The 22,529-nt window shown below is 43.7% G+C and overlaps 1 protein-coding gene across 4 annotated transcripts in view; it reads right to left on the bottom strand.

Annotated features, from left to right (window-relative positions):
- Positions 1 to 22,529, bottom strand: part of sox13 (SRY-box transcription factor 13) — a 34,353-nt gene that overhangs the window by 6,208 nt on the left and 5,616 nt on the right. For 3 of the 4 annotated variants that reach the window (XM_080776359.1, XM_080776357.1, XM_080776360.1), the window contains 9 exons: positions 10,177 to 10,372; positions 9,324 to 9,426; positions 7,653 to 7,739; positions 6,766 to 6,938; positions 5,621 to 5,689; positions 3,900 to 4,014; positions 1,980 to 2,053; positions 525 to 687; positions 221 to 339 (listed from right to left, as the gene is read on the bottom strand). In XM_080776359.1, coding sequence (XP_080632485.1) covers positions 221 to 339; positions 525 to 687; positions 1,980 to 2,053; positions 3,900 to 4,014; positions 5,621 to 5,689; positions 6,766 to 6,938; positions 7,653 to 7,739; positions 9,324 to 9,426; positions 10,177 to 10,371 — 1,098 coding nt within the window. In that variant the 5' untranslated portion in view covers position 10,372. The remainder of the gene's footprint in view (positions 1 to 220; positions 340 to 524; positions 688 to 1,979; positions 2,054 to 3,899; positions 4,015 to 5,620; positions 5,690 to 6,765; positions 6,939 to 7,652; positions 7,740 to 9,323; positions 9,427 to 10,176; positions 10,373 to 22,529) is intronic. The other variant, XM_080776358.1, reaches the window with a different exon arrangement.

Here is a 22,529-nt window from a genome sequence, read left to right on the forward strand (position 1 = left end):
GATGGTTTCGAGTTGCTTGAAGTTGCGAGCTGTCTGCAGTAGTGCATGTGTGTGTGCGTGCGTGCAAGTTCTCTAACTGAGACATTCTTTAGTCTGTTGCTATCATAGCAGGAACAACACAGCTTCATGTAATCCTAAACCTGACCTTTGACAAGACCCCCTGCATATCCTTCTCTCTCGCCATCTCCCTCTTTCTTGTAAAAGAAAAACATCGGCTCACCATCTTGCTACTACCGTCTCTCTCTCGCTCCCTGTCTCTCCCTCCGTTCCGGTGACTTCTGAGGAGTTGCTGGGCATCATGGATGGCCTGACTGACCACATCCCCATCTCCTAGAAAACCTGGAGAAGAGGGAAAAAGAGGGAGGGGTACAAATTTAAGTATTGATGAATAGGAACACATACCGTTGCCATCTCCTACACCCAAAGTGTCAGAGACCAGCCTGCCCCTGATGCCTGCCAAGTTAGTTTCTAGAAATGGATTTTGAGAGCGCATGGAGTACAGCAGCACAGCAGGTAGTACTCACTCAGGGCTGAGCGCTGGGGGCTGTGCTGCATCCCTCCGTCTCTGTGGATGTCCCTGGCTCTGTAGGTCCCCAGTGAGCCCATATCAAAGCTCTGTGGGCTGGGTATCTTCCCCAGGTCCAGACCCTTGGGCTTGGAGGTCAGGTTTAAGGGCTGACTGGCTTCCTACAGTAAAACACAATCCCACACAGGGCGGCAGATGATCAAGGTGGGGCACACACACATACACACTCTCTCTCTCTCGCATGTGTAAACACACACGCATGCACGCACAATAACAAAGAGCAGGGCGTGTATGTATTCTGACTATGCGTGGCGGATTTGGCATGTCAGAGCGTATCTGTCACACCTTTGTAGTCTTTCTCACTTTTGTCTTGGTATTCAGGCCTTTTCCCTTCTCTTCCTTTTGTTTATTTAAGTTGTGTTGGCCTACCTCCCACTTTAGAACTAGCAGGGCAAACAGCGCGCGCACACACACACACACACACACACACACACACACACACACACACACACACACACACACACACACACACACACACACACACACACACACACACACACACACACACACACACACACACACACACACACACACACACACACACACACACACACACACACACACACACACACACACACACACACACACACACACACACACACACACACACACACACACACACACACACACACACACACACACACACACACACACACACACACACACACACACACACACACACACACCATTGTAATAAGGGTGTGGTGTATTAGGTGATGTTTTCGACTGTCCCAGTTACCAGAAAGTGTTGCTTCTCCTCTCTTTGCATAGCAGAGGGCCACTCCAAACATATGGAAACACCTTATTCTAGACCCCCCCCCCCCCTACACAAGGCAGTATTACTGACTGGTCCAGTAGGCCAATGGTTCTAGACCCCCCCCCCCCCCCCCCCCTACACAAGGCAGTATTACTGACTGGTCCAGTAGGCCAATGGTTCTAGACCCCCCCCCCCCCCTACACAAGGCAGTATTACTGACTGGTCCAGTAGGCCAATGGTTCTAGACCCCCCCCTACACAAGGCAGTATTACTGACTGGTCCAGTAGGCCAATGGTTCTCAAACATTTGCCATGTCGAGGACCCCAAAATGAATACGTATTTGGCCCCATCCTAAAAGAAGCGAGGGACACCCATGCACGATTTGTGTTGTTTAAGTGGTTAAAGTGCATTTAGCTGGGGATGCCCTGGATCTCCCTAGACCAATGCCGATGGAAAGCAATAGCTGTACTCCAGGCAAATCATCTTGACCCCTGCGGTAACAATTTGCATATTTAATGACCTCAGGAAAGGAGTTTGTTTAAACTATATTGGATAACTGAAACATGTTACTTAGAGGTTTAACGTGCCAACTTGCATTCAAAATAAACAGAAAAGCGCTGGAAGCGACTGGAGTACCTGACGAAAGGAACCACTGCTTCTCTTGACGGAGGTGGAGTGAGGACTGGACAACAGCTGCATGGGATAGTCCACTGTTACATGAAAGAGAGAGAGAGAGAGAGAGAGAGAGAGAGAGAGAGAGAGAGAGAGAGAGAGAGAGAGAGAATTTAGCTGAGCACACCACATAAAGCTCCTGTGAATTGAATTGTATTGTTTTACTTGGTGTGCATTCTTCTTTCCTAAAGTGAAAGTGTTTTCTTGTCTTTTCTTTTGTTTAGAAAGAGGGACGCCAAAGGCAGAGGTTGGATGTTCATGAGCTCACATGGCACGGAAACTTTATTTGTATATCAAACTACAACAACGACGAGGCAATTCAACGTGCTTTACATAAAAAACAATTATATAATAGGACAGATGTAGATTCCTGTTTAACCAAAATATGTCACATAAATGCCCTGTCGTGTCGTATGATAGCCAAGCTATAAGCCCACAATGCGTCACATCCTCGCCGATTTGTGGGCTTGTAGATCGGCTATTTTCAGCGAATGATGTCATCAAGCGACAGAGCATAATCTCCTCCAAGTGGCAGTGCTACATCTATCTACATATCTTCCTGACACATTCCACACAACCTGAGGTTCTGTGTACGCTTTCATGTCACCAAACTCCTTCACAAATGCACAACACACACCTTCACACACACACACACACACACACACACACACACACACACACACACACACACACACACACACACACACACACACACACACACACACACACACACACACACACAGTCAATCACACACACAGTCAATCACACAGTCAATCACACACGTTTTCACTCTACACTAAATATATTTTCCAAAAATAGCCAATCTACAAGCTCGCAAACTAACCCACTGTGAGGTTGATCAGCTATTTTTGGAAAATGTTCGCCCCAGAATAAGGACACCACTAGTACATTGAACAGTACTAATTCTGCTTGCAATGTTTCAGAATATGGCCTTAAGTGTCTTTTAGGACTGAATGGATACAAAAAACACAAAGTTACCTCTAACGACAGCTTTTAACACATGAAGCAAGGTTGCACAAAGCTACCTTATGGCTAGACAACGGCAGCCCACAAACTAGACTATATGAAAGAGTGTGTGTCTTATTTGGGAGGTTCTATCCAAAACGCTGTTCACCTGAAGCTGGCTCAGTAAAGGCTCTTTTCTAAAGCAGACCTTGAGTTAAGGAAGCCTATATATACGTATGAGCAGCTGCTAAAACCACTCAGACATTCTGGAGAGCTGACACATTGCGGAACAAAGATGGCATACAGACAACAATGTGGCGGGCAACAACATTTTGACAAAAGAAAGGTAGCCTTCAAAGGTTGTGGTCTTAACAACAACACAACCAACTCTGTGCACTCAAATAGTAGTAGAGGAGGAATGCACAGCATCATTCCATCTAAAGCAGCATTCTATCTAAAATGGCAACAACCCTCAAGTCACTGACTGAACCCATCCATGGGTTTTTCTGTTATCTAGGGCTGCAACTGCAACTGAACTAATCAGCTTAATTCATTATAACAAATTATAATAATAACTGATCATTTAATAAAATCGATTATGAATCGATCCCTCAATTATTGTGCAGCCCTACTGTTCTCTGAGCTCTTTTCACTGGGCATCAGCAATTGATGAAAGACATGGCATAGCTCTAATTGACTGCTGAGGAATAGTCTTGAATAATAGGCATAGCATTGCATTGACCAAAACAAAAACTTGACCAACGACACATTTTATTATTTTCCAGCAAGGAACTCTATCTCCGTGAGTAAACTTCAACTTCATGATAACCATGAGTCATTTCAAAGCAAATTCAAATTGAAAGCATTTGTTTTTAATAATTTTGAAATCATAGGGGATGTGACTTGTTGTGACTGACCTGGCTTGCAGGGGATTGGCTGGAGTGGCAGGGTCATCTGGGAGTCAGAGTTCACCGGTAGGGGCTGCGTGTTGTGGTGGAAAGCCGGAATCATTACGTAGGGCATGTTCACCTGCTGAGACAGGTCGGAAGGACATACAGTATGTCACTCATAAGTCACTCATCTCACAACACATTATTTACAGTACAGCAGTGTTGATTTTGACAGCATATTTTGTTTGTAGTCATAGTCTTTTGAAGAAAAATGTTATAATATTTATATTTCAGTCATCTGAAATGTTTTTCCTTTTAAGGCCTATTCATGCTACAACATGACATCACACCATGGTGGTAAGCGACTCACTGCTCACCAAAATACATCTCTCTGTTTTTACTAACCATCGTTTCGGTGGTCACCTTATCAGTATGGATAGGCCTTAAGTCTACTAAACTAAATATCATAATTTAGTTGACTAAATCTACAGATGATTTAGTCATCTGTAGACGACATCAAGGCAGGCCTTGATGTCGTCGTAATGCCTGATTTTACACTTGGTTGAGTGGACACTGAGCTTGTGGTGGACAAGTACCTTATATAGTTTTATACATGCAATAGAACTCAATATGCAACATTAATTTAATTGGCATATACTCTCCACGATCTACAAATGTCTGTATTTTTATGGTTGCCTTCTCAGAACAAATGTTAAGGTGGTTGCACACTTACTCCGTTTATATTTCTCAATTTACTTCTATATTTGTAAAAAACAAACAAATTAACATCGGTTTTTCGCAAAACCGATGGAGAAACGACGCTAAAAACACGCTCTGTGCGAGCAGGGACCTTAACTGTGACTTTCACAGTATAGCCCCAAAGTTATGTTCATATTTTAGCACATAAACATCTGTCTCTGATGAATACTTAATGAATAATCACAAGCCCAGTGATAGAATACCTCACTACACCATTGAAAGATTTCACAGTATCCACAATTGGCAGCAGTGCTAAAAGTAACGTGCATATTTTTTCAATTCAGAAAAAAGCAGATCAAACAAAAAGCCTATCTACAGCAGCAACCTGTGTGATAATTTTGGTTGTGACATTAAATAATAAGGCGCATGTGCTGGTGATGGACTAGTTGGTTGTCAATGTTTTATTTTATTTTTAGCTGAAGGTGAAAGAGTAGAAGAGTAGTCTTCCAACTCAATAAAATGCTCTGAGACATCATGCATCATCATCATCATGCACCTAAAAATCGGAACTGATGTGTAAATATTCAACTATTGCATAGATATCAAGTCACGTTTAAATGTCCAATGTTTATTCACAGTAAGACTTGCCTCTGTTAAACCACATCAGCTGATTGTGCACAGTTTGTCTTTCATCCTATCATGATGTAACGTTTCAAGATCAGTCCCTCGCTTCTACTGTCAGGTCAAATCCAATTCTGAGATGTGTCTGAAGGTTTGGTTGTACTTAGGAGATGTAATGTGTGCCAGACTGCCAGTGTAGTGAAAGTAAGCAAGTGACAGATTACAGACATACTCATGTCTGGGTAACTAAGTTAATTTGAGTTTTAGGGAGAATACTAATGGAACCGCAGCAATAGTATCGCCCAACTTGTCATGTGTCCAGCCACTGAGATGCTTGCCTCTTTTTGCTTCATGAAATGAGTCTTGAAAAATGTATTATGCGAAAACATCTTCACATAATGCAAAGTATGTGTCCAGGCTGAACTGACCTGTATCTGTTGTTGCAGCAGGTTGATTTTATGTTGCTGCTGGATGAGTTGTTGCTGCTGCTTGGCTATCTGAAACACATGACATCAATATGTTCACTAGAGGACCACAACATTACAAACACCATTTCTCAGCAAGGTACACACAGGCATGCCGGCCGGCACACAAATTATCATCGATGTGTGCGTATATGCATGTTTAAGTGTGGGCAACCCTGTTAAACATAGCCAATTGACTCTTCCTATTGCGAGTAGGCCTTTCAGAACTGCAGACTCACTCCCCATGTCCCACCAGTCTAAGAACTCACCTTCACCTCACCCCTACATACTCACCCTTACTGTATATCCCTTATTTTTGGTAGTTATAGTATGCAGATGAATGATGATTACTTAATGATGATGACTTTGTTATTTAGATCGTCTTGAACACACCCGTTAAGAATGTTATTTATCTAACTGTAGCATGTTGTTTGGAGTCAAACAACAACCTAATCTAAATAACATTCCTAAGTCAGTCTAAACATTAGACAGTTTGATGCTGCCCTGGTATCTTAGCTTCTTTGAAGCACAACACTGTTCTCTTTGCTCTTTATTTATGTGACAATTTATCACCCGTTGTGTAATATGCCATTTTGATTTCACATTTGAATGTCGTTCTGGGTAACAGTGCTAAATGGATAAATTGTAAATTGATGTCACAAACCGGTAAAGGGGAGACAATTTGCTTGTCTGCGGGGGTGTCATGTTTCCGACAGAAACATGACAGATTGACAGATTCCTTCTTTTAAATCCTTTGTAATAATAATAATAAAATAAAATTGTATGAATTTGTAAGATATTTACTTGTGACCCATAAGAATGTGTGCGATAGTTTGGGAACCACTGGTGTAGACTGTAGAGCATAAAAATGTACCCAGGTCCAATTTTTACACTCTTCAGTTAACCCATTAAAACCAGGAAAGCATCTGTGACATTTTAGATTCTACAAGCTCATATTGTGTCACTTTGTGCCGCGCTATGAGCGTTCTTTCTCCTTCGAAAACAAAACGCCTGCGGTCTCCGAGGCTAATGACATATAGGAACATACGTTTAAAAAAAAACTAGAATCGGCCTCAGATCTCTCTATGGATGTAGAGTGCTGGCGTCACCTGTTCCTGCTGCTGTCGAGCCAGCTCCATCTGCTGCTGCTGTTTCTCCAGGAGCAGCGCGGCCATGTTCCTCTGCTCAGAGTGGGCCCCTAGTAGCTGCTCCCTCAGACCGCTCAGCTGGTTGATCATTAGCAGCAGCTGGAGCTCCTTCTCCGCAAGAGCCTCCGGTGTACCTGGAAGGACAGGCGTCGGACACAAAGTTAGCGTCACTGCCGGAATACGGAAATAACCTTGAATGTCCCAAAACCACTATACTTATCAGGAAATGGGGGAAAACATGTTTTCCGAGAGTTATTGCTTTGTCATAAGCTTTTGTTTCGATATTTATAAAGCCCACACAGACACACTTGAAGGGATATTTCACTTTTAGACATGTTTGGGATCATTCTATCATCTACAATTTTTAAGTTGCTTGATTCAGTATTTAATCTATGGTCTTCTCCTCACGCATTAGAAAGACAAGACAAAATACTGAATAAATAAATACTGTAATCAAGCAACTTAAAAACTGCCTGGGATGCTCACAAAAGCCTGGGTGGCCGAAACATGTTTGAAGGTAGAAATATCCCAGTTGAACCACAAAAAAGAATGCTAAAATAGACGACCAACACTTCGCGATGTGACACACGATGTGACACCTTTGTACGACACTCTTGTACAACATTTTTTTTAAATGGGGAAAAAAAAAAAATTGAAACATGGAGAGATACATGGTCTTCTTGCCCCAGCAACAATAAAAGCTGTATTTTAAAGCTGCAGCAGCCAACTTTGGAGAAAGAAAAAAAAGAAAAGAGTAAATGGGTGGAACGTTGGGGTTCCATTGATTTCCCTTCAGATGTCTGTGACAGAACATAGAGGAGAGGAGGTGGAGGTGACTGAGAGCTGACCTTTCAGTTGACCTGACCCCGCAGCACTCCTATCCAGAAGTTTCTCCCTCCAGTCGGAATTCAGCAGTTTCTCAATGGTGGGCATCACTGTTAACACAGCAGAACACAGCAGACACTCAGCACAAGGTTTATGCAGCGGATGATGTGAAAATATGGCCAAAATATTAACACAAACTCCTGCCCATGTCTCTCCCTAATGGCACCGATTCAAGATTCTGTGAAAACGTTGGTCATAAGATAACACATCTGACACAAAGACTACTTTCCCGAGCCCCACTTCTGTCTCCCTAATGGCGTTGATTGAAACAGACGTTTTGAGGTCCCGGAGAAAGCAGCGTGTTGTTTATCTGTCTGAGAGGAGGTTTGAGTGTTTTCGAGTGGATCGATATTTGGGCTGAGTACATTCCAAGGTCAGGTGGCGAGGTGTGAATTTGAGGAGCAAAGTCTCTTTCAAGCAACAGATGTTGAGGAAAGGTCCCCCAGGTGAAATTCAAGGTGAAAGACTTGAGGGCAAGGCTGTAGCTCAGAGAGCAGCCTTTATACGTGTGAAGCATTGAGAGAAATGAGGAAATAAACTAAAAGAAAAAGCCTTCCCTCCTGAGGTGCACTTAGGGGGCCAAAACAACACCTCCACTCTTCCAGACGGACAGTCCTTTCTGTTGGTTATGGGTGGTGAACTGCATTGTGCCATGTTGAACAGAGGCAGAGTGCACCTCACTTAAACTAAAATATATAGATGGATTTCTTGTTTGCAAAGAATTACTGGGAGTGCACATTATATGTGCACTGTTTTTTAAGTCTTTAATTTGCATAAAATATATCCTAACATTATGTATAATATAAGCTAACAATAGTTGTTCATTTGCTCAAATTAGTTTTCAGTAGAGAAATTAACAGATGCGTACTTATTCCTCACCACAAATGGATAGTGTTGGTGGTCAGCTATCATATGGCCCGATATACTGTAGTATACCTATACCTCATAAACTGTATCTCATAGAGAAGCCCAGTTATATATACAGCCCGGTGTTTATACAAAGGAAAATCTGCATGCATACAAATTTAAGAGTGCTGCTTTCTGACCCCTAGTTGCACTCCGTGATGACATCGCATGGAAAGCAGAGAGGCCAAATTGTTCTTAGTTCTTTCCCCCCCAATGTAGTCATTACTAATTCCCCCTGTATATCCCCCACTGTTGGCCTGAGGGGGAGTAGACAACTAGACAACCACATGCCAAGTCCAATATACATGGAGTCACGATCCGCTTCTTTTCACCTGACAGCGAGGAGTCTCTTTGGGACAACAGAACACTTGCTCATGCCATCTTCCCCAGTTCCCCTTCCTGCTGAACAGGCACCCTGACCAACCAGTGCATGTCGTTAGTGCCGCTACAAAAAGGCAATCCCCTGCCGGCTTCCTGGCTGACCGTGAACACTGCCAACACTGTGTTTGTTGGGAACGCCCGGCCAAGCCGGAGGCATCGCTGCCAGGAATCGAACCTGGCCTTCTGCGGTCGTGGGCGAGTGTTTTACCTCTACGCAACCGAGGGAGAGATATTATAAAAGAGACTTGGACAAATACATACATTTGAGAGGCTGAAAGTATATAACGAGTGTAAGATAAGATAGAAAGCGGGAGTGAGCACTCAGACAGACTGCCTCCTGCCTGTACCTTCGATGAAGGCAGGCTGTCCCACTGGTCGTTCGTGGGCCCTGGCCCCCTTAAGTCCCACAGGACTCTGCCTGAGAAGATGCTCCTTGCCTGGCGAGCCCTCCTGTCACAAAAAGCGAGACAAAGAGACACAGTCACCCTCAGACAGTGGTCAACAAAGTTCTCCACCCCAGTACTTAATACGTTTTATTTCAACTTGGACAGAGTACTGATTGAGGGGTTATAGTATAACCCCTCAATCAGTACTCCGTTCAAGTTGAAATATACTTTGAGTATAGATACCGTAGCCTATATTACTAAAACTTGTGAAAGTTGCTCAGTAAAATTTGTACTTGATTTAAAGTACTGCTTTAAAAAAATACTTAAATTACCACAAGGCAATTTTAACATAATAATGGAGTTACATATGCACATTTTTTATGATATGCGTTTATGACTCCAGAGGTACACACGATTGTGTTGGGTTTTGAGGAGTTTCTTGAGTACAATGTGTTCAGTGAAGAACTTGCAAAATGGCTGCAAAATAATCTGTTTACTCAGAAATGAAGAATGTGGGGAGTTGCAGCGTTTAAAGGATTCAAGGGTTATTGGCCAAAGCCTCAGATTTGAATAATTCAGAGCGTCTATACTGGCACAAAAGTTTACATTGATCAGTCCAGCGATTCCCAAGATTAGCTGCGCACAGACAGACGCGTCCAAATCATTTAGGTTTTCATTTCAACACAACAATACTGTTCGCACAAAGAAACATTACATGTTGTAATAGTCGTGTTGGTTTGGAGTGTAATCATTTATACTTGCCCCCACCATATCTCGACCACACATATATACCATCCAAATTCAATTCTCTTACCGAAGGGGAGCGCGAGAGGGGCGGGGTCAGTTGACGGGCCTCCACTGGCTGACACGCCGACCAATCGTGCCCTGGCGACGTTTTGGTGATGACTCTGCCCCCTTCGCCAGACTCCTCCTCCTTCATTTTGACAGCCACCATGCTGACATCCCCGTTGGCGTGGAGATGCAGCGCTGTGGGGCTGGGCTCAACCATTCTGCAGAGAGAGAGAGAGAGAGAGAGAGAGACTACATGAGGTATGAGAGCAAGGCCTAACCACTGACTGTGGTGCTCTAGCTCACCGTTTCCCATATGTGGGTCGCGGACACATTTAAAAAAAAATTACGGGTCCCTTTATTTGTCGTTTACTACATTTAGTTTTGTATTTCAAGACATTTTCAAAAAACGTCCCCAAAAAGTGTTTTTCAGTAATCAAAGAAATTCCATAAATTATGTGAAAAAATAGCCGATCTATAAGCTCACAGCACGGCGCGAAGCGACGCGGTGTGAGCTTGTGGATCTGCTATTTTCGCTAGTTTGGGTCCCGGGGTTGACACCAAGCGTCTCTTTCAGATCACAGGCTAAAAGGTTTGGGAAGTAGTAGCTGCAGTACGGAGCACAGCTGTCTGAGAGGCTAAATGTCATCAAATGGTGATCCGTGGAACCTCAAATGGTGATCCGTGGAACCTCAAATGGTGATCCGTGGCACCTCAAATGGTGATCCGTGGAACCTCAAATGGTGGTCCGTGGAACCTCAAATGGTGATCCGTGGAACCTCAAATGGTGGTCCGTGGAACCTCAAATGGTGGTCCGTGGAACCTCAAATGGTGATCCGTGGCACCTCAAATGGTGATCCGTGGAACCTCAAATGGTGGTCCGTGGCACCATAATGCAGAATGAATAATGGGCCTTGATATGAAAAGGGTTGAAAACCACTGCTTTAAAGGATGAGAGGAAGGTAGAGCCCAAGGTCACGGGGTCAAGTCACAACCAGGCCTGTTGTTGCCTGTGGTGCACTGCGGACCATTTCTGCATCTAAGTGCTTATAAGTGAACTCAGCACAGGCGGTCTCTCATAACCTTGTGTGTGTGCATCTCGATGTGCGTGCACGTGTGCACGCTCGTGAGTGCACTTTTAGGAAATTGCCAGAGTGAGTGAATAAACGAGGGTTACAGAGGAGGGACACAGACAATGCCTCCGAGAGCTAGGACTGTGAAAGAGAGTGAGAGCGAAGGACAGGTTGAGTGAGGCTGAGGTTGAAACACTGTGTGAACTTGAACAAATCAACTTGGGCTGCGTTGTGTGTGTGTGTGTGTGTGTGTGTGTGTGTGTGTGTGTGTGTGTGTGTGAGTGCACGTGCGTGTGCGTGCAAGTGTGTGCGTGTGTGTGTGTGTGTGTGTGTGTGTGTGTGTGTGTGTGTGTGTGTGTGTGTGTGTTTTCCAAGCTCCGCTTGCAGAAGGAAAGAAAAACACGGCAGACAGCAGAACAAAACAAACAGAACACACAAGGGCAGAAAGTGCACATATATATAAAGAGGGAGAAAAAAGCCATTGTTAGAGGCGGGGAACAAAGGAAGCCAGGACAATGGGGGAGAGGCTGACAAAAGCCGCGGGCCGCAGGAAACAGCCCGGATAACAATGCCAGTGGAATGTGCCGACCAACTCGGGAACATGGGGAAAAAAATATGCGGAACGCCACCATTCTGCAGAGCGCATAATAATTAGAGCCCCCCCCCCCCCCCCACACACACACACACATACACACACACACACCACCAATCTCACCCCTCCCTGCCCGCATTCTGTGTTTCAATACAAAGCCACCTGCCTGCCATGCAGGGTCCAAGGCTCTAAACGTGTGTGTGTGTGTGTGTGTGTGTGTCTGTGTGTGTGTGTGTGTGTGTCTGTGTGTCCAACTATAAAACCTGAAAATCCATTTCATAAAGCTTATAGTAACTGCATGGCGCGGCATTGCATTTCACCTCTATGACTCAGGGGGGAAGGCATGTGCACAACAAATGCATTTGTCTTCAGGGTTCAAGGTTCAACCTATTAATTGGCACTTACACATACAATACAGCAGCACCGCGTGTGTGTGTGTGTGTGTGTGTGTGTGTGTGTGTGTGTGTGTGACTGTGTGTGTACTGAAAAGTTCTCATTCGTCAGACGTACAGCTGAGAGGCAGTGAGAACAGAGAGGATGGAGAGCTGTTGAGTCCACAGTGCACTACAGTCACTGTGTCACCTGCAAGAGGTTGATTGCCAAACAGTGGGGGCAGCTGGGGGCTGGCAGCAACAGCAACCTGCTATCCCACTGGAGTTTATGACTGGGGACTCACCATCCACACAGACTGGATTATAAAGCTCCACAAGCTGCCACAGGTGGCTTTCACACGCCTCTCTGAGGATACATGCAGCTTGTGTGTGTGTGCGTGTCCATATGCGTGTGTCCGTGTGCGTCCGTGCGTACGTGTGAGTCACCCAATGCAGAGGCATGCCTAGAATCTCAGTGACCCGCAGAGCTGTTGACAGCATGGAATGCATCAGGTATGTGCATTTGCGTGTCTGCACGCGTGCATGTTTTAACAGTGAAAGCGCTGACTTTGGTCAGAATACACACAATGGTGTCTCACCGTGTACGTAGCAATCCAAACCAGTCGGGGTTATCAGTTCAAATCGTAATATGTTACTTTAACGCAAAAGTACTTGGGCTGGCCTGGGCCGTGGCTCAGCGGTCCAGGCACCTTGTCTGGTAATCCAGTCTGGCAGTCAGTGTGCCGCGGGTTCGACTCCCGACGGCCTTACTGCATGTAACCCCCCCCCCATCTCTCTCCTCATTTCCTGTCAGCCTACTTACTGTCTGTCCCTCCATAAGAAATATAAAATAAAGGCGAAAGCAATCTTCAAATGCTTCCGGTCATACAGTCAGGAAGCTCTTTTGAGGCGCAAATATATCCTAATATAAATCAAAATTATCAAAGCATATATAGCTTGCTTATTAGCAGGAATAAAAAATAAATATATAAGAACTAAACATATTTCAAAATATATTTTCGTAAAATGAAATGACCAACAGATGAGTTGGATTTTAGGAGGTGTTAGTTCCAGACTCCATATTAGCATTCAGAGATTGTAACCTCCAGCAGACCCCAAACCAGCTGTTGACAGATACAACAATAGGGCTGCCATGTTCCACCATACACAACCGGACCGCCACATACATCTGCTCCATTACGTTGGACTGACATCTCCATCTCCATTTCATTCAGAAAGCTGAACCCGTTTAGAATCTTATGTTTCCAAGTAAAGTCCTCAAAAACCGGTAAATGGGCCCAAGTGAGGGGAGAGGAGTGAGCGAGTATGGAAGGGAACATGTCTATGCACACTGATAAGATCTCCTCCTTTCCTTTGAGCACCGGCAACAGTGAAACCTTACACTTCCCACGACACAAGAAACACTTCACACAAAAGCTTCAGTTACCTAACAAGTTGTAACGCGTAAAAACCCAACATTTCACCCCAGGGGATTGGCAATGCAAATCCCCTTCTGTTGTTCTTCTTTTCTTTCTCTCTCTCTCTCTGTCTATCTCTCCTTTCTTTAAACCCTCCCGACAGGAGCAGTTTGTTGGGTTTTACTTGTCTTTGTCGTTTTCCAAATATCGCCCGCAGGAGAATAGCAGAGCACATAAAAGGCGTCCACAGAGAGAGTGAGAGAGAGAGAGAGAGAGAGAGAGAGTGAGTCAGGAGCTGGTCTGTGCCAGTTCAGAGTGGCAGGATAAAGTGGTCGACATCTAAAGCGATTCATCATTGCGAGGAAAAGAAACAAATAAAAGCGTTCTCATCGTAAAACCAGAAGACTGACAGCTGTAATGACACTGTCAGAGACGGAGACAACACAATACAGTGATAACATACAGACAATCGAGGACAACAAATCTGAAAAGTATCTCAATCATATCATTTAAACCTTCATCGTCTTCATCACCTCACGTCCCTGACTGAAAAGAAAAACTATTTCAATATACTTCATTGATTTAATCGTTTGGTTTGCCGAGTGGCAAAGGAAGTAGATATTAGGTTTCAACCCTTCCGTGCAGACATGTAAAGACAAGTGCATGCCCCATGTATAAACAAATGTTTAGGGAAGTGTTTCACACAGTTAGCAGTATTTGCTTAGTGATGTTTGACAACGTGCATCATGTACCAACGGGTATCTGATGGTGCACAGGATTGGCCCGAGCTGATGAAGCTTGTGCCAAAACAGCAGATTGAGTGCATTGCATTTACTGTCAATGCAAAGACAACTATTTGCATTAACTTTAACTCCAATTAACAACATTTAAAAAAAAATGAATCTTCTGCAAGAGAAAATAAATGCCTTGACTGGCGGAGCTCCTCTGGACTCTGTATGAACCTATGGTCAGTGAACTGACCTGAGAGTAATGTCTTCCATGTACGTAGGTCCACTGTTGCTCCCTCAGCAGGTCATGTTCAAGGTCAGGATTAACTCGTTCTTCTCTACTGTCTGTTATATGGATACCCCCCATACCACCACCTACATCGTCACCACCCAGCACCCACCACCTCTCCCAAGAGGCTGAGACAAAAGGGCCTCTTCAAAACACGACCAAATGAGGGCCTCATTTGCATAATTAGCACGTTGTTGCAGGTGACCCTCACTGCCAGCACCAATAACGATGGAGCGTAGCTCCGCTCGCCCCAACAACAGGTGTGATGGTGACATGATAACGCCATCCATCCAGCGTGGCTGCCCGCCCACTGTCTTACGAGCACCTTGTAACAAAGTCAGCTTTATACCTGAATAGGAGTTCCTGACACCTGCATGCCGCACACAATCACAATGACATAGGAAAGTACATAGTGTGGCTTTGGTGTAGTACACTACACATGGCAAAAGGCTTTGGTGTAGTACACTACACATGGCAAAAGCCAGTGTTGACTCAACTCTGAAGGTGAAAAGATTTAACTGTAAATGAATTCATAGCAAATAGATCAGATTCTATGCTGTGGGGAGGCGTAGCTGAAATATTGTGTGCGTAAAAATGTCAAAATCCTCAAATTGAGAACCCCATTGGTCTGGTTGGTGATGCTAGTATAGAGAATGGGTTAAAAACTGCTACAATTTAATATATATTTAATATTAGGTTAAAATGTTTAGCTGTGACAAAACAGCTACTGTAGTATAGACAAATCCATGGATCAGTGCCCTGTAGGCCATTAAGTGCAGTATTACTGTCCTGGTCACAGTTTATCAGAGCAAGCAACAAGCTCACAGTAAAACATCTTATATCCTTCAGCTGCAATCACACAGCAGCTATAACCATTTAGTCAGTCAGTCTGTTTTCTTTTTCTGCCTTTATTAGATAGTAAAAGGTAGTGTGACAGGAAATGGGGGAGAATCGGGGATGAAGAGAATGGAACCCGCAACACAAGGACAAGGTGCCCGGACCGCTACCCTAGCCATCCGGGCCAAAAAGGGTGACCCTTTGATGGAAATACAATCAAATCAAACAAGAGAGTAGAGTACATAATATTTGGGCTGTTCACAAGATGTGCATGGCACCTCAATGTGACGTCAACACACATGATGTTCTCAGAGTCAGGCCACGTAGGCCTTCATCCTTATTCCTTTCCATGGAAGGCAAGAAGACACTCAGCACAGACTATTATGGTCTGTCGTAACCTTGTTGTGCACCCGTCTTCAGGGTTCAAGGTTCAAGCGATTTATTGGCACTTACACATACAATACAGCTGGTAGCAGCACTGTGTGTGTGTGTGTGTGTGTGTGTGTGTGTGTGTGTGTGTGTGTGTGTGTGTGTGTGTGTGTGTGTGTGTGTGTGTGTGTGTGTGTGTGTGTGTGTGTGTGTGTGTGTGCGTCGTGGAAGCGTGCGCTGGCCTGGGTCTCTTTCAGAAGATATTTTTATAGGAACAATTGATGAGAAACTTATCATGCATGCATGCACACATGTGCACAGAAACACACAAAGGTTTCTTGCATTGGTGACTGGGCCTCATTAGAGAATATGCTCTCAGGGACAGAAGTACAAAAGCTTCAGTCTCTTCCTCCCTCCTTCCCTCAGTCTCTTCCTCCCTCCTTCTCTTCTCTTCCGCTGTTCTCTTGGCCTTTTGATGTCAAGGGTGCACCAAACCAAAGAGGCACAACGATATAGTCAAAAACTCATCAGGAACACACATGCTGTTTTCGCAGGTTTCTTCTCATTTTCTGTGAACAGTGCATGTGTCTTTGTCTGCAAGTGCTAAAAAGCATGTGAGTCCTAAAAAGCACGCCAGAAGCTACATCTTATTGGCAAGGTGCTGGTGTTCTCTATGGCTGTTGTTCTGCTCGCCACACATGGAGAGCAGTGTTGGGAACTCCCGTGCTGCGATTGAGTGATCAAGAAGATATCACGAAGGCCTCGCCCCCCAAACACGCTCGCCCGGGGTCAAATCCGACGACCTCTGGGCGGTCACCAGCAGGTATCCAAAACTTTAAACTATGCCTATAAACCTAACCTTATTCCTAAACGTAACCTCAGTAAAACTATGACTAAACCTAAACTTATTCCTAACCGTAACCTCAGTAAATCTAATACAAGAACCGCTGTGGGCCAGCGGTCCACGAATAATATGGGGGTGAGTGTGTTTTGGGGCGAGCGTTCCGATTACCCACATACATAGAATTCAATTGAGATTTACTGGCATGAGAAAAAATATATTTACATTGCCAAAGCAATAAATATGGTAAAAACCATTTAAGAAAATGCTGAAAGTATACGGCATTGTGTTAAAGAGAGATATGTCACATTACATAGTTTTATGTTATATGTACAGGGTGTAAAGCAACATACAGGCTATAAAGCTACACACATAATCATGTGATCAACATGCATCAGTCAGATTCCATTTAAATTGGCTACGATTGCCTTCCAAAGTTTGCGGCTGCTGGGTAGGCGCGCACACACACACACACACACACACACACACACACACACACACACACACACACACACACACACACACACACACACACACACACACACACACACACACACACACACACACACACACACACAGTACTATAACACACACACACACACACACACACACACACACACACACACACACACATCGTCCAAGGCAAGCCTTACTTTCTATTCTTTCTGTTTCTTGCTCTCTCTTCTCTCTCTCTCTCTCTCTCTCAGATGTTCTCCCTCCCTTCAGTGGGCTTTCTAAATAAGATGTATAAATAGGCTGATGACACAACAGCTCCTTTCACAAAGAGGGAACCGGGAGAGAAAAGAGAGGAGAACAGGACGCTGGCTTTAGTAGCGGGCCCTTTCTTCTCCTGCTTTTCAGAAACGCAGGTTAAAAAGCAGCCTCTTTCTTTTCATGCCTCTCTCATCATCCGTCTCTCTCCCCCTCTCTCCCTCTCTCTCCCTCTCTCTCTCAAACAGGTCGCGCATTGTGGCGGCTAGCGAAAGGCTACTGTGGCATTTATCAGAGCGCCAGGGCCCGGGGAGAAGAAGGAGGGGAACTTAGGACAAAACACATAGCCCAATAAAGAGATAGAACAAGGGAGGGGGAAGAAAGGATGTGTATGAAGACCACTTTTTTCCCTTCAGAAAGACCCCCCCCCCCATCCCCAGCTCCTTCGGGCGAGCTCAGACAAAGGGGGGCCAGACTCGCACAATGTGCTCTCTGCTTCAGCCCGGCACACTTTAGATCCTCGCCCCATTCACAGCTCCTGCTTGAGAGTGCACACGTGTTCACACAATATTGTCTGTGTGTGTGTGTGTGTGTGTGTGTGTGTGTGTGTGTGTGTGTGTGTGTGTGTGTGTGTGTGTGTGTGTGTGTGTGTGTGTGTGTGTGTGTGTGTCGGGGGTCTATGTTTGCCGAGGGTCTTATAGACTGAGGGGGCCAGGGCTCCAAGGCGTTTCCATGGAAACACATTTGAGCAGTAAGGAGCACAACAGGTGATTCTAAAGAAGGCCTGCTCGTCTCAGCATTGACAGTCTGTGTTGTATGTCTGCGTGCGTGCGGCTATAGTTGCCTGTGTTACAAAGAACTCTGCTAAATATCTTAATCAGTTCCAATGAACAGAGAGAACTATACATAGTGACACCACATCTCATCCTCATGGCATGTGTCTATCTGGGTGCTAAGTGCCAACCGCAAACTTCTAAAACAAGACATGCCAGTTTTCTGATGACACTCGTCTTAGGGCATTAACCGTTTTCATATCAAGGTCCATTATAGTAGTAGTCAACTAGTCTATTAATACACTCGCTATGACTGTAGGAAGGCCAGGTACCACACAAGCTGACTACAGGTAAAAAAAAAAAATCCCCCTGCGATGTTATTGGCTACTGTCTCCCTTGGAGCTCCAGACACTTTGACACCTTCTCCCCCCATGCAGCAGGGTAGAGCCATTGTCTTTTGAATTGAACAATGGGCTGTCTGGAGGTGTGAAGTCCAATCCCATGGGGGAGAAAGGGTGACAGTGGTCCATTTGAAATGAATAGGCAGAGATGGTATAAGTATGCCTAAATTCATATTTAGAAAATGTTTCAGATGGAAGAAAAAAAAAAGCTAAAAAACCATAATAGTCTGTGCTGAGTGCTGATGTGTGTTAACATCACATTGAGGTGCCATGCACATCTTGTGAACAGCCCAAATATTATGTACTCTACTCTGTTTGATTTTATTGTATTTCCATCAAAGGAGATGATTTGAATTGAATATTTAGGAAAAGTCAGGGGAGGGGAACCTTCTGAGAGCTTCATGGGAAAAGATAATCAACGTCATGGGGTCAGAAAGACCTCACAGACTGTGTTAAATGGTGCTGCCCCTACTAAACGTTCACTAATTTATTATTCATCATAATTGTAAAACACGCTTTACTTCTACAAAAAGGCGATGTTTTTAAATAATCATTCAAGCTTTGAGTACTGCCTCAAGGATAGGCCTACATTTGGGGGTGGGGGGGGTGGATACTATCTTCCCAACGTAAATAGTAAATACAACCAACATGCATGGATAATGGAGCCGCTGGTGTCCATTATCATGTCCATTAACCATGGTTTTCCGTCTTTGGATTTCATGTGAGAATTGTGGAATAACCATGAGCCTAATGCATCATCACAAAGTGCCCTACTTTTCTGTGGCATTTCAAATAAGATTGAGTATATGAAGTATTTCCAAATGGCTCTTATATTCTTTAATAGTATTGCTAATGCAGGGTAGGAATAAGAAAATACATCTACGCATTGCAGCAACAATGCCTTTGCCAGGGTGACTGGTCTTGACATTTAATTTTGTCAGCCATTTGTACCAAAGAGCACCTTTCTCTCTTTCTTCCACATGGCTCTTAAATTTATTGGCCTTATAGATCAAATTTGCTCAATTTGGGCTGTTTTCTGACGGTTCCTTTAATTGTTGGACTAGTCATTTAATTGGTTACATCATTTAAATGCCACTGTGCACATTGCTAGAACACAGTGATGTCTTATCTCTCATCTAAAACCTCTCTCTGATAACTTGAGAGGTAACCACATGAAACCTAGCGTCTCTATTCCGAGGCAAACATTCAGCAAAAGTACAGGATCTATTCTACAAGCTCACAACGTGTCACGTTGCGATGCGCTTGAAGACTTTGAAGAACATTCTGTTTCTCTATGTATGTCATTTCCACCTTGCTCTCAATAAATAAAAATCTATAAAATAAATACAAATACAAATGATCACCATTCCCACCACCACCACCACCATTCACCCATTCGGAATGAAAGTGTGCGAATAAGGAAGTTATACAAAATTACAATTTTAGAGAAGCAACCAGATCTTCTGGTTCAGAGAAGTTTGTCGTTCTGATTCTGTAAAGGCCTATTCATACAGTTTTTGGTGATAAGGTCACGCCACGGTAGTAAGCGCTTCACCGCTCACCTAAACACATCTCTGTTTTTACTAACCATAAGGTGGTGATAAGGTATTACCTTATCACCTAAAACTGGAGTATTCAGGCCTTAAGTCGATTCACTGAATGCCATATTATCAAACAACAACTTCTTATTTATACCAATGCATGAAAGCCGTTAGGCAGTAGCCTATAAGGACGAATGTAGATAAATTGCAAGTAAACATGACAATTATAACTATATATAGACTATAGTCAAATCTCACATATGCGACGCATCACAAGTTACAGGGGTGAAGTTCCATCTACAATCATATTACACCTGAGATTCAATAATATAAGCGAGTGGAAAGCACCAAACAGTGGACAGGTCTTTGTGTGAGTATGCAGTACAGAGATGCAGCCAAAGGCTGTGAACAGCACACCAAAGCGCGGACAGATTAGCAAATAAGAGGAAGTAAAGTCAATAACGAATTTCAGGGTTTGCAACTGACACATCTCGTGTCCCCTTCAGTGGTCATCCAACACAAGGCAGTGGCTACATGATAACGCCACGCATACATTTATACGATCCATCCCCGATTTATGGCCGTGCCACTGCCATGTAGACCAGGGGTGGGGAAACTGGCGGCCCGGGGGGCCACATGCAGCCCCCACCATCACTATAATGATGCCCACAGGTTAATATCAGAATACTGATATTATTTCAGCTGTTGCAATTCCAAACATGCAAACATGACCTGCTTTAATTACACTTTTAAGTCTATATATGTAGGCGTAGCCAAAAAAAGCTTACTTTTCAGGATTCCAATTCAAAAATAGGTAAAACAAATATTCAGAATTTGAATTCAAATATAGCAAGAATAGCTGATCTACAAGCTCAAAACACGTCGCAGTGTGAAGCGTTTTGAGCTTGTAGATCGGCTATTTTTGCTACGATAGAAATATGCAATGTGGCCCTCTTGAGTGAGTGTGGAAATATAGTGGCCCTCTCCATCATCAAAGTTGCCCACCCCTGATGTAGATCAATTTGAGTTATGTAATAAAAGGTTTTACTTTAAATGAAGTCGCCTGCCGATGGGAAGAGTGTGAAATCCTTCCCAGCGATAACCGATAATCTCGTTTAGCATCTCAGGCTGATTTTGTGGGAGAGGCACATCCAAGCTGGCATAGATGAGAAAAGTGCAAAGCTTGCATTCTTAACATTTACCCCCTGGTTAATTTACATTAGGCCTCATCATTTAAATAGAGGTGTTGGAGATAACAGAGTACGGTGATGGAGAGATAACTTGGACCGTCAGGCAAGACATGATAGCATTGCACACACTTTTCAGGAAATAATCACACAGGATATCATTATTATCTTTGACATGCCAAAAATGGAAACAGTTTTAATTTTCCAATGAGTTCTTCCCTCTGGAGGTGTCCTCAACTATGTTGAAGCCCTCTATTTCTCCAAATCAATAGATGTGTCACAAGGAATATAGCATTTGTATGTAAAGTCATTCTAATCCTAAAGTTCAGTTCAGTGTGCATGTTCCTAATTTTCTTTGCTTCAAAGTTTGAGTTATTCAACGCTGATATATGCATCAAGTAAAAAGAAAATTTGAAATGCCCAATCGTATTGAATGGCTTGGTTTGTAACATCTCATAGTTCAAGTTACTGTAGTGTGGAGGCTTGTTTTATATTCCCTCCACTATTACGTTAAATATTGTTACCAAAGTTGTAAAGCAAACAACCAGCTTTTACAAAGTGGACACATAATGCTTCTTCTGTCGCTTTAGATTTCACAGATTTTCAAAAGAAATGCAAATCATGCCACAGGACTGCTGCGGCGTAAACAAATGGTCTCTCTGGTCATTTGCAAGTGACTGACCACAAATGCACGTACGTTTGCTAGCGCGAGCACACGCACACGCACACACACACACACACACACACACACACACACACACACACACACACACACACACACACACACACACACACACACACACACACACACACACACGGGTCTAATAAGGGAAGTCTTGTGATGAAGAATTGAGTTAAAGGGTACCAATGAAAACAGTGCTGTGTTGTTTGCTTGGAAAAAGCATGTAAATTAACCAGGAAACTAGTATTTTATTTGTGCGAACGGAGTTGATGCATCAATAGAACGGTTGTGAATTCTCTCGATCTGTAGGAAAATAAACAAATTCACTGGACAGAGCATGGCAACAGGCCGATAAATGCCTTGGATTGAGTCGAACAAACAAAAAACATCTGTATTTCTGCCTCTCTGTCTTCCCATATCTTCCCTCGTGGTTATAAATAAATGTAGCTTATTTAAAGGAAAGCAAATGTATTATCATAGTAGCGTGTGGTGTAAAATCTGAAATGGTCAAATCTATGTACATATAGTCAATTTGCATATTAATCATTTATTCTGCAAATATTCA

This window comes from Protomyctophum bolini, assembly GCF_963924005.1.
Source record: "Protomyctophum bolini genome assembly, chromosome: 2".
NCBI classification, from domain to species: domain Eukaryota; kingdom Metazoa; phylum Chordata; class Actinopteri; order Myctophiformes; family Myctophidae; genus Protomyctophum; species Protomyctophum bolini.